Source organism: Limanda limanda, chromosome 19 (genome assembly GCF_963576545.1).
Source record: "Limanda limanda chromosome 19, fLimLim1.1, whole genome shotgun sequence".
Lineage (NCBI taxonomy): Eukaryota > Metazoa > Chordata > Actinopteri > Pleuronectiformes > Pleuronectidae > Limanda > Limanda limanda.
Window position 1 is genome coordinate 7,368,863 of NC_083654.1, and position 24,285 is coordinate 7,393,147.

General features: G+C 44.3%; 1 protein-coding gene and 1 pseudogene across 1 annotated transcript; one reads left to right on the forward strand and one right to left on the reverse strand.

Annotated features, from left to right (window-relative positions):
- Nucleotides 1-3,066: 3,066 nt before the first annotated feature.
- LOC133026429 (uncharacterized) lies at nt 3,067-11,194 on the forward strand (annotated as a pseudogene).
- A 9,378-nt stretch (nt 11,195-20,572) lies between these two features.
- heyl (hes related family bHLH transcription factor with YRPW motif like) lies at nt 20,573-23,704 on the reverse strand. The gene is made up of 5 exons (XM_061093401.1): nt 23,625-23,704; nt 21,865-21,931; nt 21,697-21,780; nt 21,498-21,579; nt 20,573-21,246 (listed from the first exon to the last, which is right to left on the reverse strand). Exons 1-5 carry the CDS (start codon nt 23,702-23,704, stop codon nt 20,573-20,575), a joined length of 987 nt encoding a protein of 328 aa, XP_060949384.1.
- Nucleotides 23,705-24,285: the final 581 nt, after the last annotated feature.

Sequence of the window (24,285 nt, forward strand, 5' to 3'; positions counted from 1 at the left end):
ACCATCATTGAGACAAATCAAGAACAAGAAGCCTTTAAAACAGCCCAAAAAAATTGGATGTATTAACACCAAACTACGCAATAAACAGACCGTTAAAATCCTAATAAAACCAGCAGACCTCATGCTGGAAGCCCCCTCTTCTGATTTGGGAGGAGCAGCAACGCCCTGCATGGCCTCACAAGCTGAGAATTATCCCAACCCAACCAACTCAGAAGAGCTGGGTTTGGCTTCAGTCGTCCCGATGGTGACAGACCGTCTGGACGGATTGGTTAAAAAATATCCTCAGGTGTCTTTGGCTTGTGCTGTGACCCAGGCCATGTTTAATCATTGTGCTTTGAGTAATCATATCATGATTTTGTACAGTTTAATTGATACAGAGGAGATAGATGTGCTTATTTCTCCTCAGTTTGTCAACCTGTTGTCAGCTGTGGCAGAGGGTAGTGAGGTGGTTGTTGTTTGCTGACGTGCCGTCACGCACAAACATCAAACAGAATGATATCGATAAAGGTGAGTTGGCACGTGCACACATGGACATCAAAGGGGGCTTGAGACCCTGGCCTTTTTTCTTTCTCCCTTTTTTGGGGGTGCTTTTTTTAATAAATAAAATCTATACTCCTGTTCGTGCACTGCCTCTCTGTCAAACAAATATTTTGATTGAATAACAATCAAAATATCAGTTCGGGAGATTGTGTCTACCCTCCCTCCCGCCACGTGTCCTGCACAGTGCTAAGCACTAGAGCTGTGGACATTTCTTTATTCGTAACTGCATCACGACGTGGACAACTTTGCATTGATACAGAACATAATCGATTCATATTGTTTTTAGCGATTTCCCACCACTTAATAATAAGAACACCACTGCTTCAGGACCAGAACAGACGCACATTAAAGGTCTGGTCCTCCTGAGTCTCTCTCGGAGTCTGCTTCCTCCTCACTCCTCCTCTGATCTGCACTCACTCTACACTTTAACAATAAACACCATCACTGATCACAACTTATTGGGACACGTACAGGAGTGACGTTTACTTTGTGTTTGTTTGATCCGCTCTAGAGTTAATGAGACCTGTTTAAACCTGCTACACAACACGAAATTTAACATGAGGCACAAAGTCAGGACATCAGGGTTAAGATGCAACGTGGTGTTTTAACTTCATTGTTGCAGAATATGACTTCAGCAGCTTTTTATAAAGATCAGTTCTAAGTGTGGTGATTATAAAACATCAGAGGAGCAGAGTCACTTGTTAACCTGTAGAGCAGGGACCTGCACAGATTTTCACAAATTGAGAAAAAGGGCACTTGTCATAATTATTTATATAAAGACAAAAAATTACAAAACAAAAAGTTAAATAAAGTATCATATCTCTGACTAGCTTAACAATGTATTTCAATACACTCACATAATTGTTAAATACACAACAGTTTTAGAATGAATGGTGATTAGATGAGGAGTCTCAAATCAAAATGATGCAGTCTATGGCACGACACTGCAGGCAAAAATATTGTTTTTTCGTGTACTTAATTAATTTAGCTTCCATGTCATCATTTTCACTCTGTTCTGTAGTCAGGTTTACAGCTAATTAGCATAAAGACAAAAACAAATAAAGTGAACTTGTGTCTTGCTAGCAAACGGACAGAGGGTAAAACAAACACCATCTAAATGTGTATTTTTGAAGTTTTCTTTCCATTCGAGTGAAAGAAGATGACATGGAAGCAAAATTAATTAAGTACATGAAAAAACAATAGGGCAAAAAAATTGACCTATATGACATTTGACAAAGTTTAAATATATAAGATCTGAAGTGCACAAATGACAAGATGCGTTTTTACTGCGTTTTGTACCACTTTAACTAGCAAGTCACTGCAGCCAGCCAAGACATAGTCCAAAACATCACCCCAAGAAAAACTGCAACTTGTTTTCACATTTCGATCTTTGTGTAGATGGAAGAAATCAAAATATGATAGTTATTGAATTGCATGACAAAAAGTTCTGCATTTGCAGTAACTGCTCTCCGTTCTGCCGGTTGACTGAAGAGCGTCACCCCAAACTGACGGCGTACTACAACTTTCTGAAGGAGAGACCCAGCATCAAAGCCAGCTGGCCCCCAACCTGGCTGGAGAGTCCACAGGGTCAAGACATGCTGAAAGACGTCTGAGATTCAAAACATGCACCCTCCGCTCTTGTTGTGTAATATATAACCATCCCTCAAGCTGCACTACTTTGGCTGACAGGTAACATGAATTTGCTATAACTGTGCTTGTTCATTTTCTATTATCATTTGTATGTGAATTAAAAGACGGATGTTTCAGCCTGTAAAGAAAAAACTATAAAAACTGACTTTAAGTGGTGCATCTTGTATTCATTTCAATATCAGTTTAGACTGAGCCTTCTTTGAATCTGTTTTCGACAGGAATATAATTCACAGGTCTGTGATCAGAGGAGCAACTCAATAATTCTCATGGACCAAAGAGCCACATATATAATTTAAAAACATAAAGGGAAAAACCAGACTATAAATGGCTACTTGTGATTAAATTGCCCATATGTAACTAGAGTAAAAACTAAAAAGTAAAAAAATCAGTTGATGCTCCCATGAATTTTTATTAAACGTTTCAGGCACAGGATTTTTGGTTTTAGTCACTTCTGCCCAGGACCTTGTGTTTATCAAGTTTGGTTGTGCATGCTTTTCTAAACTTTCTGCACAAAGTAATAAATAGCTACGATTGATGGGATACATAGAAAATACTAAACATAACAATTGTGGGGTATAAGACTTTTACATTTTTTACATCAGAGGTCAGTAAAGTGTTGCTTATATGGTGCTCTGGTTTGGTTTGACCTCAATCTGGTTTTCAGAATACTATATATAATATCACAGTCTGGGTCAGAGCCCTTGTGATGCTCTCATCCTCAGCTTCATCTCACTGAGACTCTCAGTCTTTTACTCCAGACTCGACGCAAAATAAACCATGAACCCTTCATGAGACTCTGCCACGCAGCAGTCAATGTGGACTCTAAAACAGTAAACAGCTGTGCGAGGACATAGCTTGTTTACACAACACAGGAACATGCTGTGTTATGTGAAACCGTTTCTCTGCAACCCGGGGCCTGAAGTGACTGTGGATGAGCAACTGGTTCCGTTCAGAGGTTAGTCATTATATTATTTGATTGGTCATCACACTTAAAAGGGAGCCGCTTTGCTGCCTCAGGGCGCCTCAGAGACTAGAGATACCTGAGAGAAGCCGGACTAGGCTGAAAAGCTAGTCACTTTATGTTTGTGTTAAGTTTGTGTGCTCATGTGTGGTGTACAATAAATCATGTTAAAAAGCAATCATTCCGTCTCTGGCTGTGTGCGGGAGAGCCCCGTGGCAAGCACCACTGCCACACTGGTGCCCAACGTGGGGCGGCGCCCTGAGGCAGCGAAGACACTGCCTTCTAAGTGTGAGGACCAATAAGCTAACAGCTCTCACCTGCACTGATTGATCCTCTGTGGTGCGGGTGAGGGTGCTCTCCCAGCCCTCTCACCTCCACAATTATATTATTATTATTATTATTATTATGTTATTTTATTATGTCATGTAGATAGCGGCTGCTAGTCCTCGTCCTCATCTCCTCTCCTCTCCTCTCCTCTCCTCTCCTCTCCTCTCCTCTCCTCTCCTCTCCTCTCCTCTCCTCTCCTCTATCCTCTCCTCTCTTTCCGTTTCGAGTGTGAGTGAGTGGTGGTGGTGGTGGAAGCGTGAGTGGAGTGGAGGATTTGAACTGGGTTTGCCTGTTTACTGGTATTTCCTTGCACTTTTTCTCATTTCATGTCTGCATTATAAGGTACGTTTTTTTCTTTAATATCGTGTTAATTATTAACATGAGACTGCTGGTTTTGTCGGGGGTCTCTGGAGGAATGGCATCCCTGGAGACGGCTCCTCCGTCAATCCGGCAGGGAGTAAGAATAGTCCCGCCGGGCGATAACGTTAAGGTGGAGGAGGTCCTGCTCGCTGTTGGAGAACAGGTGGAACACGATAATGTAGTTTTTGCCTCCAGAATGAGCAAAGCGGTGGGGGTTTTTTCAAGGAAGAACGCCAGGTGCACCGCTGTCGGTTCCCGCAACTCGGATCACGGTATCCGGAGTTCCGCCTTTTAATTCAAATGAGATCTTAAGATCCAGAACGTTAAATTTAGGTTGCAAGGTCTCAAACTAAAACATGTGCAGTCCTTGAGGCGGCAGGCGTTTATGTTCTTGACATCCTCCACGAACACTCTGGAGGTTTCCTGCCGCTGCCACGGCCCCTCGCGAAGAGGCTGCAAGTGCGCATTGCACCGAACCAGCGGCTGCATCCAGCGGCTCATGGGCCGCGGCAGCACTGAGCGCCGAACCGCAAACTGCGCCTAGCGATTCAGGGACCGGGGCAGCGCCGAACTGGAAACCGCAGCGGTGGACGCTCCTCGTGCTGAAGTGTCAAAGTCACTAAGAAATTAGTTAGTGACAAAGTCCATCATCTGGTTAGTATAGATTTAGTAATTTCACCAGGTGAGAGGGTTAAATCCTACTGGTGTTTTAATAACAAACTGCTGCAGGACACTGCGTTCTGTCAAGCTTTGGAGCTCTTTTGGCAGCAGTGGAAAAATAAAAAAGCAGATTTCAGTTCTTTAAAGCTCTGGTGGGAGATAGGCAAGGCACAAATACACGTGTTTTTCCAACAGTACACCTCTTACTCCACTGCCACATCTAAAGCAGTCATTCAAGAACTAGAGGCTAGCATTACAAACATAGAGGAGGGCTTGGTTGCAGATTCCACCACAGGTCAAACATTTCTGAAAGAAAAAAAGTTGAAATTGAGCTCATACCTGCAGGAGAGGGTTAAGGGAGCTCTCGTAAGGTCTCGTTTGCTTCATCTAACAGACATGGATGCACCAACTGCTTTCTTTTTTGATCTTGAGAGATCAGTTGCACAGAGAAGACAGCTTACCTGCATTAAACTCCCAGGGGGCAGAATAACCACCTGTCCAGGCGAGATGAGGAACCATGCTGCATGGAGTCCCGTGAGGAGCTGCTGCAGGGACTACCGCAGCTTAGCCACGAGGAGAAAGCTGCCCTTGACTCGGAGCTAACTCTGCAGGAGCTGACAGAAGCTGTGAACCAGATGGCATCAGGACGAGCGCCAGGAATTGATGGTCTCGCCAACGATCTGCTAAGTAGATTCTGGAGCATCATTGGTCCGGACCTGCATGGCGTCTTTTTGGAATGTATGAGAACAGGTTCACTTCCTGTCTCTTGTCAACGAGCGGTAATTTCCCTGCTGCCAAAGAAAGGAGATTTGGCCTTACTCAAAAACTGGAGGCCCGTTGCTCTCCTGTGCACGGACTATAAGGTGCTTTCAAAGGCCTTAGCCAATAGACTAAAAAACATTTTGGAGATGATTGTCCACAGAGACCAAACGTACTGCATACCAGATCGGACAATCATGGACAATATTTTTCTTATAAGAGATGTTATTGATGTATGTAAAAAATATGAGTTTGACTGTGGAATTGTTTCGTTAGATCAAGAGAAAGCTTTTGATAGGGTAGATCACTCTTATTTATTTGCCAGATTAAGAGCTTTTGGTTTAGGTGATTGGTTTATTGCATGGCTCAGCCTATTATACAATGGTGCACAATGCATGATAAAGATGGGAACAGGGCTGAGTCAAACTGGGCCATCTAATAAAGGTGACAGCAACATCGGTGGATACCCTGAGAGAGAACAGCAATATCAAGTCTACCAGACTGATCAACAAAGTGTTGGAGGAGGTCTGTGCCGCCCTGCCGCAAACCATGAGAGTTTTTGCAAGGAACAATGCTCTGTGTGACCAGTGGAGTGATGTTTCAGAATACAGTTTCCCCTCCTTATTCATCAGCCCAGCTGTAGGGGAGTGGCAGGAGAGGGGTGGTCAGCTGTTGTCCTTCCAAACTCCTCACCTGGACAGCTTTCAGACTGTGGAAAAAAAGTCTGTCTACCAGACCTGTGTAAAGGTTCGCAATTTGCACTCTCTGGAAGGGATGAGAGAGTCGAGGTGGACTGGGCTGTTGGAGCCAGATGCTTCTCCGAAAGGCAGCTGGCGGTCCCTGTACAAGCTGCCCATTGAAAAACGGACAGCAGACCTCCAGTGGAGGGTAGTGCATGGGGCGATAGCTACAAACAGATACAGAGCGCACCTTGATCGGGAGCTGGGGGAGGGGTGTACGTTCTGCTCCCAAGCTGAAACACTGGAACATTTATTTGTTCAGTGTCCACGGCTGGAAGCATTCTTTAATGTGTTGAGAGGGTGGTTTCAGGGCCTGGGAGAGGTATTTTCATTTGGTTTGTTCATTTATGGTCCGAAATATTCTGTAAAGAAAAAAGCTGTACACAACCTGTTGAACTTTGTCTCTGGTTCTGCAAAGTTAGCCATTTGGCTGACACGTAGGAACCAGGCACTGGACACTGGTAGCGTGCATCTGGCGCCAATACTGGTTGGAATTCTGAAAGCCAGACTCAAAGTAGAACACGCCTACTACAAGATGATGGACAATGTGTTGACATTTAGTCGCATATGGGCTGTTGGGGGGATTCTATGCAATCTTGGGGAAGATGGGGAACTGAATATTAACCTGTAATTTGAGAAACTACAGTTTGTATGGATGTGTGAATGGGTATGTACATGCTTGTGTATTTACATATATATATATATATATATATATCGAAAAGAGACTATATGTATTTTTAATAACCTTGTTTTGTTTGGGTTTTTACAGCTGGTGGTTGACGTAAGGTGTATTTTATTCCTCGAAATTAAAAATAAATGGATTTTGAAATACCAAAAAACCTCTCCTCTCCTCTCCTTCTTGTTAGGCCGGTGTCCTTTCCGTCAGGACATGCCCAGCAAGCCGTACGGGATAGAATTGTGGTTGGCCTGGGATGCAACATCCAGCTACGCTTGGAAGATGCAACTGTACGCCGGAAAGCCGGGCAGCGGGCGCCCAGAACGGAACTTGGGGTAATGTTCGATGTAACGGAGGGACTACAAGGTCGTAACGTCACATGCGACAATTACTACACCTCCTACGAACTAGCGCGGCAGCTGCTGGAGAGGAAGATCACCGTCAGGGGAAGAGAGGTGTTCTCATCCAAGTTTGCATTCACGCCCACCGCCACTCTTGTGTCTTACACCCCAGAGAAAAACAGGAACGTGTTGCTCCTGAGCATGCTGCACACCAAGGCCGTCGTCAGCGACCGCCGGGACGGGAAACCGGGCATCGTCCTGGACTACAATCGCAGCAAAGGCGTGGACAGCCTAGACAAGGTGATCGGAGCATACAGCTGCGGGAGGATGACCGCGCGCTGGCCCTTGGTTGTCTTTCACAACATTATCGATGTCTTTTCCTACAACGCCTTAGTGATATGGAGAGAGATCAACCCAGACTGGAGGCTAGGCAAGCTGAACAAGCGGAGGGTGTTCCTAGAGCAGCTGGGAAAGGCTCTTGTTACTCCGTTCATCGAACGAAGGGAGTGTATCCCCCACACAGAAGAGTCCGCCGCGGATGTGAGTGCTGTAAAAGTCGCAGCCGCACAGACAGCTTTAGTCCAAATAGATGCTCGATCCGAGCGTCCGGTCTCTTCCACAGCCTTAGCAACGGCCCCGCTCAGGGTGAGTAAGAGGAAGAGGTGTCAGATATGCCCCAGGAAAAAGACTGTAAACTTGCACCGTGTGCTGCCGGTGTAACAAATACATCTGCAAAGGCTGCTCACGTGTTTATTGCCCAACTTGTGCTTCCTAATATGCCGGGGGAAGCAAGGACAACACAAGGGTTAAAACTGATTTTACACCATTTTTTTTTTATGTTAATTCATGTGTGAAGAGCATTTGGTAAATCATGCGTTCCCTGTACATTGGACATTACAATAACAAAGGTATATGACACAATATTGTGCAAGAGTTTTTTATTTTCACTTATTGCACATTAAAGGGGGTGTATCATTGTGAAACTACAAATGATTGTGTCAACACTTAGTTGTACAAATAGATCAGATGTATAAATGTTGCAACGGCCCCTTGGCCTGTGTGCAGTTGCAGAGACGCCTCCTTCTAACTCAGTTGTGTTTCAGTGATTTTATTTTCCTCTGTGGCGATAACAAGAAGATGGGGACTTGTTGGATTTTACTGGGTCTGCTCTCTATCTGCAGCCTCTGCTTTAGTCAAGGTAACACATACACTACTTGACGAGACTGTGGCCACAGTTTTAACAGCCTTTTTAACAATATATCATATGTAGTCAAATCTGTTTAATCTGTGTACATTTAATTGTGTTTATGTTTTTTTCCCCATTTGTTCAAAATGCGCTCATGAGTTGATCGAGAATGTGGATTTCCCGGGAACAGATATAGAAATTGTCTACTCTCCGGATGCAAGGCACTGTCAGCAGCTGTGCACTGAGCACCCCTCCTGTCTCTTCTTTAGCTTTCGTCGACATGACTGGACCGGAGATAAAAGGTATCTAACACTGACGCATCACATAACTCATGATACAATCCATAGAGGCCCTGTCATGTTTTAATAATGAATACAGCCAAAGCAGGGTCAGATCAAGGGGTGCAGCCAGGGGGGCACTGACCCCGGTACTCTGGCTTTTTACCTACAGTCTTAAAAACATACAGATTGGGATTAGATTAAACTGCCATAGGTGTTAATGTGATGCTGACATCAGCTCCAGCTAACCCCATCCAACCCTTAACGTTGTAGATAATGGATGCATGCTTCTCTCTGCAGGAACTTCTACTGCTTCCTCAAGTCCACTCCCTCTCAAGAGCCCATAGACCGGACTCCACTACAGGGTATCACTTCGGGCTTTTCTCTCAAAAACTGCACCTCAGAACTGGGTTAGCTCACAAACATATGACATCATTCTAAAAAACAGTTTATATATTTGTGATGTATGGGCACGCTCACCTAAACTCTCTTTGTCTTCTAACCTGGGTAGAACAACCTTGTCGGTCTCAGCTGTACCAGAACGTGAACTTCCCGGGGGCAGACTACAAAACGTTGTACACCTCCAGTGATGAAGAGTGTCAGAGGGTCTGCACACAGGACCCTCACTGTCAGTTCTTTGCTTTTATGAATGGCGTCTACACACCAGAGCACTCAAGGTAAAACTGGGTAACGTAATGTTTCATTCAATTAAAATGTTCCTCCTTTAGAAAGTTGCCTGATCTGGAGGCAGAATTTATGTCATTGTTTGAGATCACCTCAGTGGTTAGAGTTAGAGCAACAGACATTATGCGACTTCACAGGCTGAGTAGTTTTCCTTATGATGAGTGAATTCAGTGAATCCATCCAATGAGAAGGGAGGATCTCTGGCGTCAGAACATCGCCGGTTCTAACATTAAATTATGCTGCTGTTTCTCTGTTCTTTCCCAGATACAGATGTTTCCTTAAACACAGCTGGTCGGTACCGAGGACTCCTGTTATAAAGAGAGAGGTTGGAGCAGTATCTGGATTCTCCCACAAACTGCAAATATCTCAACACTTTGGACCAGGTATGCACAGGTGGAAGCACAACATTCTGCGGGAGGTCTTTTACAATATGTTTTCTTATTATATTACCTGTGCGTTTTACAGTTTGCCAAGGAAAGCTTCTCTTAAACACTGACATTCCAGGAGACGACATTGACAAGCTGCCTGCCGCCTCTGCTGAACACTGTCAGGCTCTTTGCAGTGATAAACCACGCTGTACAAATTTCTCTTATAACAGGTAAACTTTAACTTCTCATGTGGCAAACAGAAACACATTCAACATTAGAAAGTGTGAAGTGACTGTATATATTGTCTATATATATATATATATATATATATATATATATATATATATATATATATATCTCACCTTATTTGTTGTTCCTGGGACAATACCTTGACGATCTGCAAATTCCGCTAAATCTGTTAATCTGCTTGTTTTTCTCTAAACTCTCTAAACTTATTTTTTATGCAATGGTGATTTCCAATGTTACTTGAAGGGAAATCCATCTCTAATGTGGACCAGCACCAAAATGGGATTCACATCTGGGATACCGGTGCACCTCTGCCAGATGAATGACAGTATGTATCACGAACCAACACTGAGACTGCACACACTGTTTGTGGACCATCACAAACCACACACACTGACTCTGACCTGTTTTACACACAGGTTTATGAAGAAATGTATTATTCACACATTAGAAATCCAACAAATATCAATGATGAACTGAGTCTCTGAAATTTTGCAACATGTGTAGATAGGTGACACTTACACCTGGTTATTATGTAATACTTGTTAGAGTAGTATGTTTGTGCTTTGGCCAGCAGGGGGAGTCTGACTCTGTCCCTCTCTGCTGACAGGTTGGCTTCAAGTGTCTCATCAAGGAATCAGTTTCCAAGGTTTTGCCTTTCGCTTTGAATCGATGGATGATCCAGACAAGTGTCAGAGGACCTGTACTACAGAGCCTCTTTGCCAGTTCTACACCTACTTCAATGAATCCTACTTCAATGAATCCTACTCCAACCCTGATTTCTTTACTGTGCTCATTCATGTCAACAAAATCATGAACCAGGAATTCAGTTCACATAGAGAAATCATGTAACATTTAACTTGATCTTCACTTGGAAGGACCAGGCCCAAATAATATGTGATTGAAAGGTTTTAATGGAAATTGATAAATTGGATGTTGAGGAAATAATGAATGGACATTGAGGGAAGGGGTTGAGGGAGATGAGGGAGGAAGGAAAGAGGGGATGAATGGATGAGGGACAGAAGATGAAGGGATGTGTGTAAGGATTGATGAAGGGAAGGAAAGATAAACAGAGCATGATGGTTTGATCAAGTAAATTTAGTCTTGACAGGTGATTGCAGGTGTGGTTGAGGTTTGGCCCTGCTCCTCAGTGGACTTGTTATCTTCCTATCATATCAACTATCTAGTGTTGTCTACATGGTGTTTAATCTTGTTTTTTGATTTTGTGTCCCAGGCGCCGCTGTCATCTCAAGCGTGTCATCACAGCACCTGCTCCTCCCGAAGTCGATAAATATGAAAATATCGTTTCCGGATTCTCCCTGAAGAACTGTTTGTAGAGACACGCACGCACGCACAACACAACATAGATGATTGTTGTTGTGTTGTAACATGAAAAATAAAATCAATCAATGAAATAAGTTTTCGTCCTGCTTCATTTATTTGAGTCAGTATTCACAGAGCTCTACTTCTTATTGCAGAGAGATCAAGTATGAGTGAGATGAGCAATGTTATTAAAATGTGTATCTGCAAAAAGACAAGTCTAATATACACTGCTCAAAAAAATTAAAGGGACACTTTTTTATCAGGGTATGGCATGAATTCAATTGCACTTTTTTGATAATTATCTGGTCAGTTAAGTAGCAGAGGGGGTTGTTAATCAGTTTCAGCTGCATTGGTGTTGATGGAATTAACAACAGGTGCACTAGAGGGGCAACAATGAGACGACCCCCAAAATAGGAGTGGTGGAGGCCATTTCAAGTTTCTCCCTCTTGATCACTTCAACTGGTTTTCCATTAGTGTTGGCTTTAGCTAGAGTCATTATCTCTACTGGGAGCATGAGGCGATTTCTTAACCCTACAGAAGTTGCACAGATTGTCCAACTCCTCCAGGATGGCAAATCCATGCGTGCCGTTGCAAGGAGATTTGATGTGTCTCTCAGCATAATCTCCAGAACATGGAGGAGATTCCAGGAGACAGGCAGTTACTCTAGGAGAGCTGGACAGGGCCGTAGAAGGTCCTCAACCCATCAGCAGGACCGATATCTGCTGCTTTGTGCAAGGAGGAACAGGTTGAGCACTGCCCGAGCCCTACAGAATGACCTCCAGCAGGCCACTGGTGTGAATGTCTCTGCCCAAACAGTCAGAAACAGACTTCATGAGGGTGGCCTCAGGGCGCGACGTCCTGTAGTGTGCCCTGTGCTCACTGCCCAGCACCTTGGAGCTCGATTGGCATTTGCTATAGAACACCAGAATTGGCATGTCCGCCACTGGCGCCCTGTGCTTTTCACAGATGAGAGCAGGTTCACCCTGAGCACCTGTGATAGACGTGAAAGGGTCTGGAGAAGCCAAGGAGAACGCTATGCTGCCTGCAACATCGCTCAGCATGACCGGTTTGGTGGTGGGTCAGTGATGGTCGAGGGAGGCATGTCCATGGAGGGATGCACAGACCGCTTCAGGCTAGAGAACGGCAGTCTTACTGCCATTAGGTATCGGGATGAAATCCTTGAACCCATGGTCAGACCCTACGCTGGTGCAGTAGGTCCTGGGTTCCTCCTGATGCACGATAATGCCCGGCCTCATGTGGCAAGGGTATGCAGGCAGTACCTTGGAGGATGAAGAAATTGATGCAATTGAATGGCCCTCACAATCACCTGACCTAAACCCGATAGAACACCTCTGGGACATTATGTTTCGGTCCATCAGACGCCGCCAGGTTACTCCTCAGACTTTACAGGAGCTCACTGATGCCCTTAGACAGATCTGGGAGGACATCCCACAAGACACCATCCGTTGTCTCATTAGGAGCATGCCGCGACGTTGTCAAGCATGCATACAAGCACGTTGGGGCCACACAAGATATTGAGAAGCATTTTGAGTTGCAGAAATTGAATTTTGGCAAAATGGACAAGCCTGCCACATCACTATTTCACTATGATTTTCGGGGTGTCTATAAAATTGAGCCCTCTGTAGGCTGAAAACTTTTATTTCCATCAAAGATGTGGCATCCTTTTGTTCCTAAGACATTAAACTGTCCATATCAGTATAAATATCCAACATAATTTTTTTTCACAATGAGTTCTGATGTGTTTTCAGAGTGTTCCTTTAATTTGTTTGAGCAGTGTAGGTTCCCAACAACAGCTGAAAGTAAATAGGAGATGCAGCTTTTGTAAATCTTGCTCCCAAGTTGTCGAACAGACAACTGCTAGACATCAGAGAAGCAAGTTCAATAAAAAAAACTATAAAAAGTATTTTAAATGTAATTTTACCTATTTCTTATGTTTCTCAAAAACATATATATTTCGGGATTCAGTCTCACATCTCTGTGCGTGCATGTCTGCAGGATATGATCTTCTCTCTGACATCTATTCAATGACATTCAAATTACAAATTCTATTCAGAGGTTGAAGAGAACAAAATGTAATCAGTTTGATCTTTGGATCCACTGTTGTTAGTTCAAATAATTCAATTGTAATTGTAATTTTGTCCTTGTGTAACTTGCTTTAGTTTTTTCCTCCTCCTTTTCCTCTCTCTCTCTCTCTCTCTCTCAGGTGAGTGTGATGAGTGTGGTTATGTGGAGGGATATTTAAGGAAAGCTGGAGAGTCTCTCTGCCATCTGAGTGGCAGCAGCACTCGTGGAAGTGTTTATTGTGTGTTTCCTTTTCGTTGTGGGGGGGTCTCTGATAGTCTTCTTTTTGATATTTGAAGGAGGTCAGTAAGGACCCTCAAAGTATGAAGACAGTCACTCCGGGCTTTTTCATTCAGTCCATTCTAAGAAATTTGTTATTGATACGTCGTGTTTCGCACTTCCTCTCCGTATGATGTCATCATGAAATAGCACTCTTCTCGCTGGGTGGGGCTGAGAGACTCCGTACTGTAACTCGGGACGTTACTCCTACATTGGCCGACTGTCCTGCTGAAACTTGACCAAACATGAGGGCGGTGTAACTTACCGTTCAGAAACATCCTGTTGTTTTGTCTGGAGTGTCCTGCCTTAGAATCCATCATTTTGATTGTAGGCCCCTTGTTTAATCCCTATTCATTCTACTACTGTTGAGTATTTAACAATTATGTGAGTGTATTATAATAAATTGTTAAGCTAGTCAAAGATTTGATACTATTTTTAACTTTTTCCTCACTTTAGCCCTTGCTCCCCAAAATGTGTGTGCACGTCCCTGCACAGGAACGTGCTGTGTTATGTAAAGCTATTCATTGGATTAACTTAAACATTATTTTACACAGATTTTTAAAGTGCCTTCAAACAAAAGTCAAATTTTAATCCTTGAAAGAAAAACAGAGTATGATAGTTTGATCAAGTAAATTTAGTCTTGACAGGTGATTGCAGGTGTGGTTGCTCCTACGTAGACTTGTTAACTTCCTATCATATCAACCATCTAGTGTTGACTACATGGTGTTTAATCTTCACACACACACTTCATGCCTTTCTCTGGACTGTTGGTTGGTCTTCACATGATAGGATCAGTTGTTTGCCATTTAAAACACAGATGATTTTTTTTGTTTTGTAACATGAAAGATAAATTAAATAAGTTTTCATCCTGCCTGATTTTTTTTCTTGAAAGTCAGTATTCACTGAGCTCTTCTTATTGCAGAGAGATTATGTATCAGTGAGATGAGCAATGGTAATAAAATGTGTCTCTGCAACAAGATATTCTAATACAACCATTCAATGACATTAGAAGGTACCTAAACAATTCTGCTTGTACTAATAACTCATAATAAATGTTTAAAATGCCTGACAGTTTTGCATTTTAGACATTTGTATTAATATTTTTGTATCTTCTGGCACAAGGCTATGAAACCTTTCATTGTTAGCATCTGTGACTCCTAACCCAAGAAGATATAAGAAATATAACTCTCCTAGTTATATTACCTCTAGTACACTGAGATCATCTTCAGGAAGTCTATTAGAGGTTCCCAACAACAGCTGAAAGAAAATTAAAGTCGCTTTTTGTAAATTATGTTCCCAAGTCGTTGAGTAGACTACTGATACACATCAGGGACGCAAGTTCGGTAAAAGTCTTTAAAAAAAAGTATTTTAAATGTTAGTTTACCATTTTCTTTTGTTTCTTAAAAAGATATATATCTCGTGATTCATTCACACATCTTTGTGTGCATGTCTGCAGGATATGATCTTCTCTCTGACACCTATTCAATGCAGAGGTTGAAGAGAACAAATGCAATCAGTTTGATCTTTGGATCCACTGTTTTTAGTCAAATATTTCTCTTTCCCTGCATTTTGTCCTTGTGTTACATGCTTTAGTTGTTTCCTCCTCCTCTTTTTCCTCACTCTCTCTCTCCTCTCAGGTGACTGTGATGAGTGTGATTATTTGGAGGGGTATTTAAGAAAAGCTGGAGAGTCTCTCTGCCATCTGAGTGGCCGTAGCACTTGTGGAATTGTTTATTGTGTGTTTCCTTTTGCGTTTGGGGGGGGGTCTGATAGTCTTGTTTTCAATTTTGTTTGATTAGATATTGTTGCTGAGGTAGACGAGGAAGTGTCTGGATTCCAAGGCCTATTGCGTGGTTGGCCCAGACCTTAATAAACTTGTTTCAATGCCCGTCACTAACACAAATCGACAGCAAGAAGCCTTTAACACAGCCCAAACCATGGGATTTATTAACACCAAACTACACAATAAACAGAGCTTGCAAAGCCAGCAGACCACATGCTGGAAGCCCCCTCTTCTGATTGGGGAGCCACGCCCTGCATGGCCTCACGAGCTGACAACAGGTGACAGAGTCTGGACGGATTGGTTAACAAGTCCCCTCCGGTGTCTTTGGCTTGTGCTGTGACCCAGGCCATGTTTAAGCATTGCGCTTTGAGTATTCATAAAATGATTTTATACAGTTTTAGTGATACTGAGGAGTTAGATGTGCCTATTTCTCCTCAGTTTGTCAACCTGTTGTCTGCAGTGGGTAGTGCGGTGGGTGAAGTTGAAGCCCTGGTAGAATACATCTATGGCACAGGAGCAGCTGACAGACCCTGTGGCATCCAGCACCGCAGTTTATCATTTAAAACAGTGTTGTTTCAAAAGAGGTTGAGTATTTGCTAATGAAGCATTGAAGCTCTCCATCCCATTGGTTCACTCATGGGCCGAAGCTTTATGGTGCTTCAATTGCTCTACTGTGCCATCAAGTGGACAATAAATGTAAAACAGCTAGAGTGATTATAATGACACCATGGCTTTGATGTGTTAAGCTTTGAATTGAATAAATGATTGAATGATGTTTGTGATGCCAGAACATAAATTATGAACTTATTAATATGGTAACTGTCTTTATGATACAATGGTGCGGTCAAAAGGGAAAGTGGAAACAAATTGGGGAGAGGGTTGTGATGTGAATGTGCTTGTGTTACTTGGTTTGTGACTGTGCTTATGTAACTAAGAACAACATGTAACACGTAAAACAGGGACAAATAACAACTTTTCCACAGTGCTTTTTTGTATGATTTCGCTTGCTTTAGAAAATACCCTTTCACAGGGCACAGATGAAGCTGGGATACAGAGAAAAGCAACAGCAGGTTTATACAAGCTGGGATATACACAGGAGTTCTCTAATCTTCCTATGTTTGGTTCACCCAGGTACGCTTGGACCTCCACTGTTGCGTCCGCAGTGACATTTTGGGTCCTCGTCCACAGGACTGTGGTGTCCAAACGATGCCACAGGTTGCTACCTATGACAGACAAACAGGCTGTAAATGACTAAACACAATAACATAATTAGAATGTATCCATTACCTTGAGTCACAGGCTGAGAAGCTTCCGATATGTGCGGTTGTGTTGGCGAGGAGGAGGAGGAGAAGGAAGAATACACGCTGTTTCTTATAAAAGCAGTACATTCAGAAGTGAGCCTCTTCTCGGCATCTGCTGCTTTATTGGGGCTAAAGAAGCCTATCTTTTTAAACCTGGGATCAAGCAGTGTCGCCAGCGACATGATGATCATTGATTGCAAAGTGTATAGCTTCTCAATTGTCTCCTCAGACTCTCAGCCATTGCTCTCTGGTGTTTGGACAATTCCCATTTCCTCCTCCTCCAGTGTGTGGTGTAGCATTGATAAAAATGGAATGACTTTTGATCCAGACACTCTCTTCTCCTCTGACAGCTCAACTGTGGCATCATTAAATGGGGACAGCACATTTAGACATTTTGCGATAATTTCACACTTTTCTGATGAGAGTGGGCAAACGTCAGTGCGTAGGCCTGTCAAAGCTGCTCCTACAAGTTCCCTGAGGTCATAAACACGTTGGAGCAAATGGTTTGCGCTTGCACATGTGTCAGCCTCTCCTATAAAATTAGGCAACAAAAAGGGATTCATCCAAGTGTCACTGCAGCAGCAACTTAAACAAAATAGCGTCATTTAGAATATTGCAATGAAATAAAGGAATTCACCTTTGCAGTGGTTCTGCTCTTGATATAGCCCACTATCTTCCTAGAGTTTCCCCGGATGTCAGACAACACATTGTTTTAGTGAAGAGCCAGTGAATTTAAAGTATATGCCACACAATTTGTGGGACGCTAACGAAGCTATCTGGCACAAGCACCCATATTTGCTGCGCCATCAGTCACAAGGCAAGTAACTTTGAGTGTTAGACCCCACTGTGACACAAGTGCTGCTTTTACTGTTGCCAAATTTTCAGCAGTATGTGCCTCAGTGAAATGCAGCACCCCTACATCTGGATCCTTTCTTTTTGGCTAGGCTTCCAGGCTACCACAAATTAGTCTGACTTCTTTTGTTTATTCTTAGTTTTTTTTAATAAATTGACCTCGCGTTGTTTTGACCTTGACTCGGGTGTGGTGTCTTGATATGTTGCCGTCACAAGGATAAGGCTGTGGCTGTAACACCTTGAGCACATACAGTGATATGTTTTGTCAGAGTATACTTCACTATGTGTACTCTTGTTCTTAATGCCTTTAACTCTTATCTGCACAGAAGAGCTAAAGTTTTAGTTTTTGTTGTGGAAAGAAGGCGTTTCCGAGTTATCTGTTTCAGTGTGGAAGTTGTCACATACTTTATTTCCATCTGACCTTAAAAAGTTGTTCATATCCTGACAGCCTTTCATATCCCAAACCATCATAAACCGGTAGGTTACTTCATTCATGTCAGTTCTTTGATATTTGATTTACTTTACAATATATCATGTCACCTAATCATATACTGTTGTTTACATTTTCTGATGTTAGATGTCAATGCTAACTCGATAACGTCATCACCGTACCTGCTCCTCTTGAAGTTATCAAACTGGCCCCAGTCATGTCATACTTCTCCCTGAAGACCTGTGTGTGATGAGCAGTGGTGGGAAGATGGGAATTACTATTACCTCATTATTGTATCTAACTGCGTTATTTAAGTATATGAACATTATTTTCACTTTTACTACATGTATCCGCTAATATATGTACTTTCTGCTCAACTACATTCTTACAATGCATTGTGTTACGTGTTTGCATTGTTTTTTTTATACATAACAACTACAGTGTCACTTTGCAGAGTTACACCTAAACAAAGAAAAAGGTTTTCAGTGAAACCATCTTCAGCATTCTGTATTCTTGTATTATATAGAATTCACATAACGGGGTCAGGCTCTTGTTCCCATTAGGAAGTCCATTTAAAAGTCCCCATAATGTGACTGTAACCAGAATTAGGTCTCCACAACGCTCCAAGAACACAAACACGTATAGAGAGATGTGAGAATGAAAGACACGCACACACAATCCAATAAGACTGTGCACAAATGCGTGGATATGTTTATTTTCCCAGCAGGGGAGAAATATTCTCTCACTTCCTGGTTTCAAGCGTCTTCCGTCCTCCCCTTGCATAATGAAACCCTCCTCTTTTCCTCTGCTTGAACCACAACGTCAGTCGGTTCACTACGCCTGTGCCTCACATGCACACTCCCAAGCATGCAGCACTTCCCTCCTTCTTTCCCTGTCGTTCCCTTCCCTCCTTCCTCCCTGCTCCCTCTGGCCTCCCCTCCCCCGTGGGAAACCCAGCGCAGTGTGACTGTGGTCGTCCTTCCTGGAAGCTGTGGTGGTGACTCTGGCTCCTCCACTCAGAGGCTAGAATAGTGCCAGCCAGCCTGTTTGTGTGTGTGTCTATGTTGGTGTGTTGTCTGCGTGCCTGTGTGTGTGTGTGTGTGTGTGTGTGTGTGTGTGAGTACGTATGCACCCTCCACAAACATTCCACCACCATACCGTCCGTCCGACCGCCGGCCGGCCTCGCACGAGAGCCACGCCGCCACCGCGGTTCAGTCCTGACGCCAGCCCTTTAGACTCGCATTACACGCACACATACAAGATGTGTGTGTGTGTGTGTCTGCACAACACCGCATAAACAAAAGACTCAGAAAGGCACAGACAAACACACGAAGGGGGCAGCGAGCACAGGAGACTGGCTTGAAGCACACACTCGCACACTCACTCAAATAAACAATGTGCACTTTGCAGAACACACACATCTCTGGGCCACAGACCACAGACATTGCATCCTGAAGTAGATCAAAGCGTTTTCCAGCAGTAAACACACACGGCTCTTCTCTGCTCTCTCATCCCCACGGAGCTGTTTTGGTGAAGCACGGGACAATTATGCTGATCTTCTCGAGAAACGACTTGTCACACAACTGCCATTCGTCACTTGTGCCCGGCGTACCCGCTGGCCCACTGTCTGTTATTCACACCATCTCTCTCCGTGCCCTTTTAAACCTTCCTTCTCCCTCTCATCTCCCCGTAAAACCCTGTCTCCTGCCTCCCTCCCGCCCTGTTATTGAACGTCTACGCCGAATCAGTCACCAGACCACAGCGCCTCAGATCTTCGTCTTTGTTTCCCCTCTCTCTGTGTCTCTCCATCCCTCCCCTCCTGCCCTCTCCTTTACTGTCTGTCCATTGTTGAGGAGACTGAGGCGCAGACAAACGGGGGAGAGAAGATATCCGCTGGCGCACCACAAGATTGGAGAGAAAGAATGGCAGAGAGACAGCCGGGGAGCAGAAGATACATAGACTGATAGGAGGGTAGAGTTAATTACAGGGGCCTGCCAATTAGAGGGCAAAGTGATGGGCCTGTTTGCCTCACCGCGGCATCCCAAAAACATCACCAGCTCCCACCATGTTTATCCTCTGCGGCCACAAGACCACAGCTCCCATCAGGCATCGCTGGAGACAGCTTAGACAGTGGGGGGAGGGGGGGGGGTTATGGCTGGGGAACATGCAAGCCGTGATTTCAGACATGGCGAACATGGATAAGTGTGTAACATGAATTTCTTGTATTGATGGCAGACTATGTAGCTGCAAGCGCACGTCTGCATTTGCATGTACAGTCAGAGAAAACACGAAGAAAACATGAAGCAAGGTAAAGGCACTTAGTCTTTATAGAGATTTGTCAAACATTCTTCAGAGTTGGAAAAGGCAAACAAGTGTTTAAATGATTTGGGGGGTAAAAACACAAACATCACAGTTAAACGATCAGTGAAGACTCAACATCCATCTGCTGAGAATTCTATATATTTATATATGGCTCTGTTGAACACTACTATGTATGAGTTTCTCAAGCAAGATCATGAAAAAAATTCAAAAGTTCCTTCACATTCCTCCATTCTTTAATGAAGTGTTGATCTAAAACTTCACCCATAGTCGGATATGGCTTTTAAAGTCCCTTTTAAAGTTGGAGACAATCATCAAAGGTCCGAGACGTCTTTCTCCAAATTCATCATGTTTGCTAGGTGGTGCACACGGCAGCTCCATGTCCACTGTGCAGAGTTAATTTGGAAAACAAAACCGGAGCCGAGCCTCAGAAAGCTCCGATCTCAGTCCCCCATCCCTGAGGCGCCTTGGCCGATCCGTTCAAACCCCTGCGCTGGATTGTGGAAGACCCCAGAGGTGCGAAGGGCCTGAAGGAGACTTGGGGTTGAGCAGAGGATGAAGTTGAGGAGGAGGAAGGAGAGGAAGAGGAAGGGGTGGGGGGAGGAAGAGGCGAGGCCCTGGTGGCACAGTGAGGGGACGGCTGGGTAGGTCTGGAGGGGGCTAAAGCTGGGGATGCCGCGAGGGAGGGCATCCTGTGGACGGTGGCCAGGGCTGTCGGCCCGAGGAGCGGCGGTGCACCCTGCTGGCAGCCAGCCAGGGGGGCGAGGCGGAGGGAGGCGGGTGAGGGGTAGCTCCCGAGCAGGGCAAGGTCTCTCCGCCCGGCAAGGAAAGGAGGGGAGGCTGAGGCCGGCGAAGCGTGGGAGATCTGGGGGAAGGATGCCCACGGCCAAGGAGGAAAGTGCAAGGCGGAGGCCGGGGGTGACTGCAAGAGCAGAGGGTCAATCTCGCTTGCACAGTGGGAGAGGTGGGAGACTAGGCGGGCTCCTATGGGGTCCGGGGACTCGCCCTCAAGGGAGCTGAGGTACCGCACAACCTCGCCGACACACTCCCTAAAACCCAGGGTCCTGTAGTCGACTGCCAGGGCCCTCGCATCAAAGTACCCTGGGAGAGGAGAAGAAAGTTGAGTCATGTGGTGAATAATGATAATGGAATGTAGTCATGTATGGCACGTACAGGGCCGGCTGTGTATTTGAACTTTTCTTTTAACACGGCCGCAATAATAATAAATGTGTCTTCATTCTTATTCAGTTTAAATCTTTCCCAGAAAAGCCTTCGGTGTCCATGTTTTATAGAAACTGAATCACACGCAGAAAAAGCTCAAAAGTAAATTTTAAAGTGGCAAAAAACCTCACCCTTTCCTCCCATGGCATGCAGCAGTTTGAGGTGGTCCACCGTCATCTGCAGGATCTCCGCTTTCTCCAGCTTGGACGAGCCCTGCAGAGAAAATCAGCGACATCTCAACCAGTTGCATCAGATTTTATTGGGGTGGTGTTTGTCTTCCGTCAGGGATTTGGAATGGACACGTTGAGTCTTGATTTTGTCAGCACGTACCTGTTTCTCAAAAGCACTGGGAACCAGTCTGCGGAGCTCTGACAGACTGTGGTTGATCCGGTCTCTGCGCCTCTTCTCTATGATCTACCAGACGAGTAGAGGGACGGTCAAAGCAAAAAAAAACAATTAAGAGAAAAGGATTAAGAGCAAGTGTCTCGGTCCACTCACCCCTCTTCTCTTCTTTCGGGCCAGAACCTGCGAGGCACTCCCGGGAGACATGGACCCGGTGACTGGGCTGCACCATGGAGATACAGAAAAGAAAGTTAATGGAAGAGAGAGAGAAATGAGGGAGATTGAGGGGGGAGGAGGGGGATATGGCAACTCTCTGTTGCATATTGTTATTATTACCCTCCTTAATATGACACAGAGGCGGGATGGCACATCAGCCCCCTTCAATCTAATTTGTTTATTGGGCACAGAAAGGCAAGGGAGAGCCCGGGAGAGGAGGGAGCACAGGATTGTTTTTGTTTGAATGCGTTTCGTGGACATTAGTCTCAGTGAAATGGCACGCTGCTCTTCTTTCCATCTGAGCAAAAGGCACTTCTAGGGAGATGATTATATGGCCCGGGGCCGATGCTCTCGCTCACATGGGGCTCCAGCATGCAGCATGGGACGTGCAGTCACTCAATATGGATTGTGTTTGTTTGTGAGCTCTCATCCCGCTGGCCCGAAAGCCAACGGCCCGTCAGCTCGGAGTTCCCTTCAAACCGCCCCCACCAGAGACTTATTGCGTTTCTATTAGATTTGAACGGGGAAGCTGCCAGTTTAGTTGTGTGTTTTTGTTTAGGTTGCACGTTTGATGGGGGCTGACTTGAAAAGAAGACCGCCGCTGTCTTCTGTTTGCATGTCACGTGGAGATTTCATTTATCCAGACTGTCTTCAGCGTCAGTGGCTTGCTGAGCACTGTGTAGTGTGTGCACATGCGCATCACTGAAACAAGTTATGTGCAATGGCCTGCACCGTGGCATTGTGGGTCATATTTGCATTCAAAGGTTCAACGGGCTCGTTTTTTTCCCCCAAATAAAAAGCTTTTGTTATTCATTTCCCCGATTATTCCCCCATGTATATTTAACTATCATCATATGAATAATGGAAAAAGTACGATCGATGCTATGAATTTGACAAAATAATTGGACAGTTTTCTGTGTAAAATCATAACCTTTATATAAAATAACATGAAAAGAATATAACTCTAGGTTTTTCAGTATTTTTGATGGTGAATCAAATCTCTCACATACAGTAAAAAGCTCATGCATTGAAGAGAGGGAGTATAATGAAATTAATTACATTCCCTCACAGCGTGCGTCATATGTTTTCCGATAAGATTTGCCAAAATCCTCAGAATATCTTTGTCGAAAAGTTTTTTTCCGACAAAGACTCCCTAAAGTGTAAAGGATTCAAAACTGACACGTCACAAATATAATCAAATGAAAATGATTGAACAAATCCAATTTAAGTCTTTTTTTTGTGTCTGGTGGTATTTTTCATATTTAATCTATTGAAGAGATTACATTAGAAAGTTCTGCTTGTGACTTGACCAACACACATTGTAAAGCAGGCCATGTATGTAATGACAAATATCTGCATCGACATGACCCACGCTTTCATAGAGCATCTGAATCAGTGAATACAATAAAACCTAGTCCCCAAAGGCCTGAAGTTTGAACTTGAAACTGAGAGCTCAGGCTTCTGTCAAAAACTTTTAAAATGACTTCAATACATTTGTGATTAAAAGGATTTCCATACGCACGCAGAGAACCCATTGATCTCATCTGATTCTGACCTCAGACTTCAGCAACTTTGTGTCAAACTCTTTGAAAAGGAAAATGTTCACACGTCTAATTACAGCTGGATAACATGTCAGTTCACTTAAAAGTGTGACTGCAGTGCGTGTGTCACACACTCAGCTGGGGTTGGCGGATGCTCACCAAAAGCCGTCTTCTTGTCCCACGTCAATGAACTCGTCTGTATCCGAGTCTGGGGAGCTGTAGTCGTGAGGTCTCTTCATGTCTCTGCTTCTTCCACACAGGATGGACGTATGGATGGATGATGGACTGAAGGATTAGAGTCGGTCTCGTCACACACTGGACCCCTGTGTGCCCCTCACTCTCTTGCGTCTCTCTCTCTCTATCTCTCTCTCTCTCTCCCTGTTACTTATAAAAGCTTTGTCGTCCTTAGTTACTTCTCGTCACTTGTGTTCATTTCTTGCTGCTGTTGTCTCTCCTTGTCTTCTTGTGTCCTCTCATCGGTGAATCAGCGCCGCCACTTGTTCGACCCCCGAGGGCCCATGACAACTAGGAAAATTCACAAGCTGCTTTAAGTCTTTTCACTCTATCACTGGCATGGTCTCCCGCGTTCTCTCCCTCTGTTATTCCTCCCTTGACTCCCTCTCTCTGTCACATCCACCCAATGACAAAATAGTGCTTTGGCAGTTGGGGCAGTGTTGCCAGTTTTAGCTCTCCCCTCCCCGCCTCCACTGCCTGTCCCTCCCTCCCTCCCTCCCTCCCTTTAATCTGCCCTTCCTCGGCTTGTCACCTTCCCACCCGTCCACCACCCCACCCCCCCTGTCTTTCCTTTTGCTCAGTCATC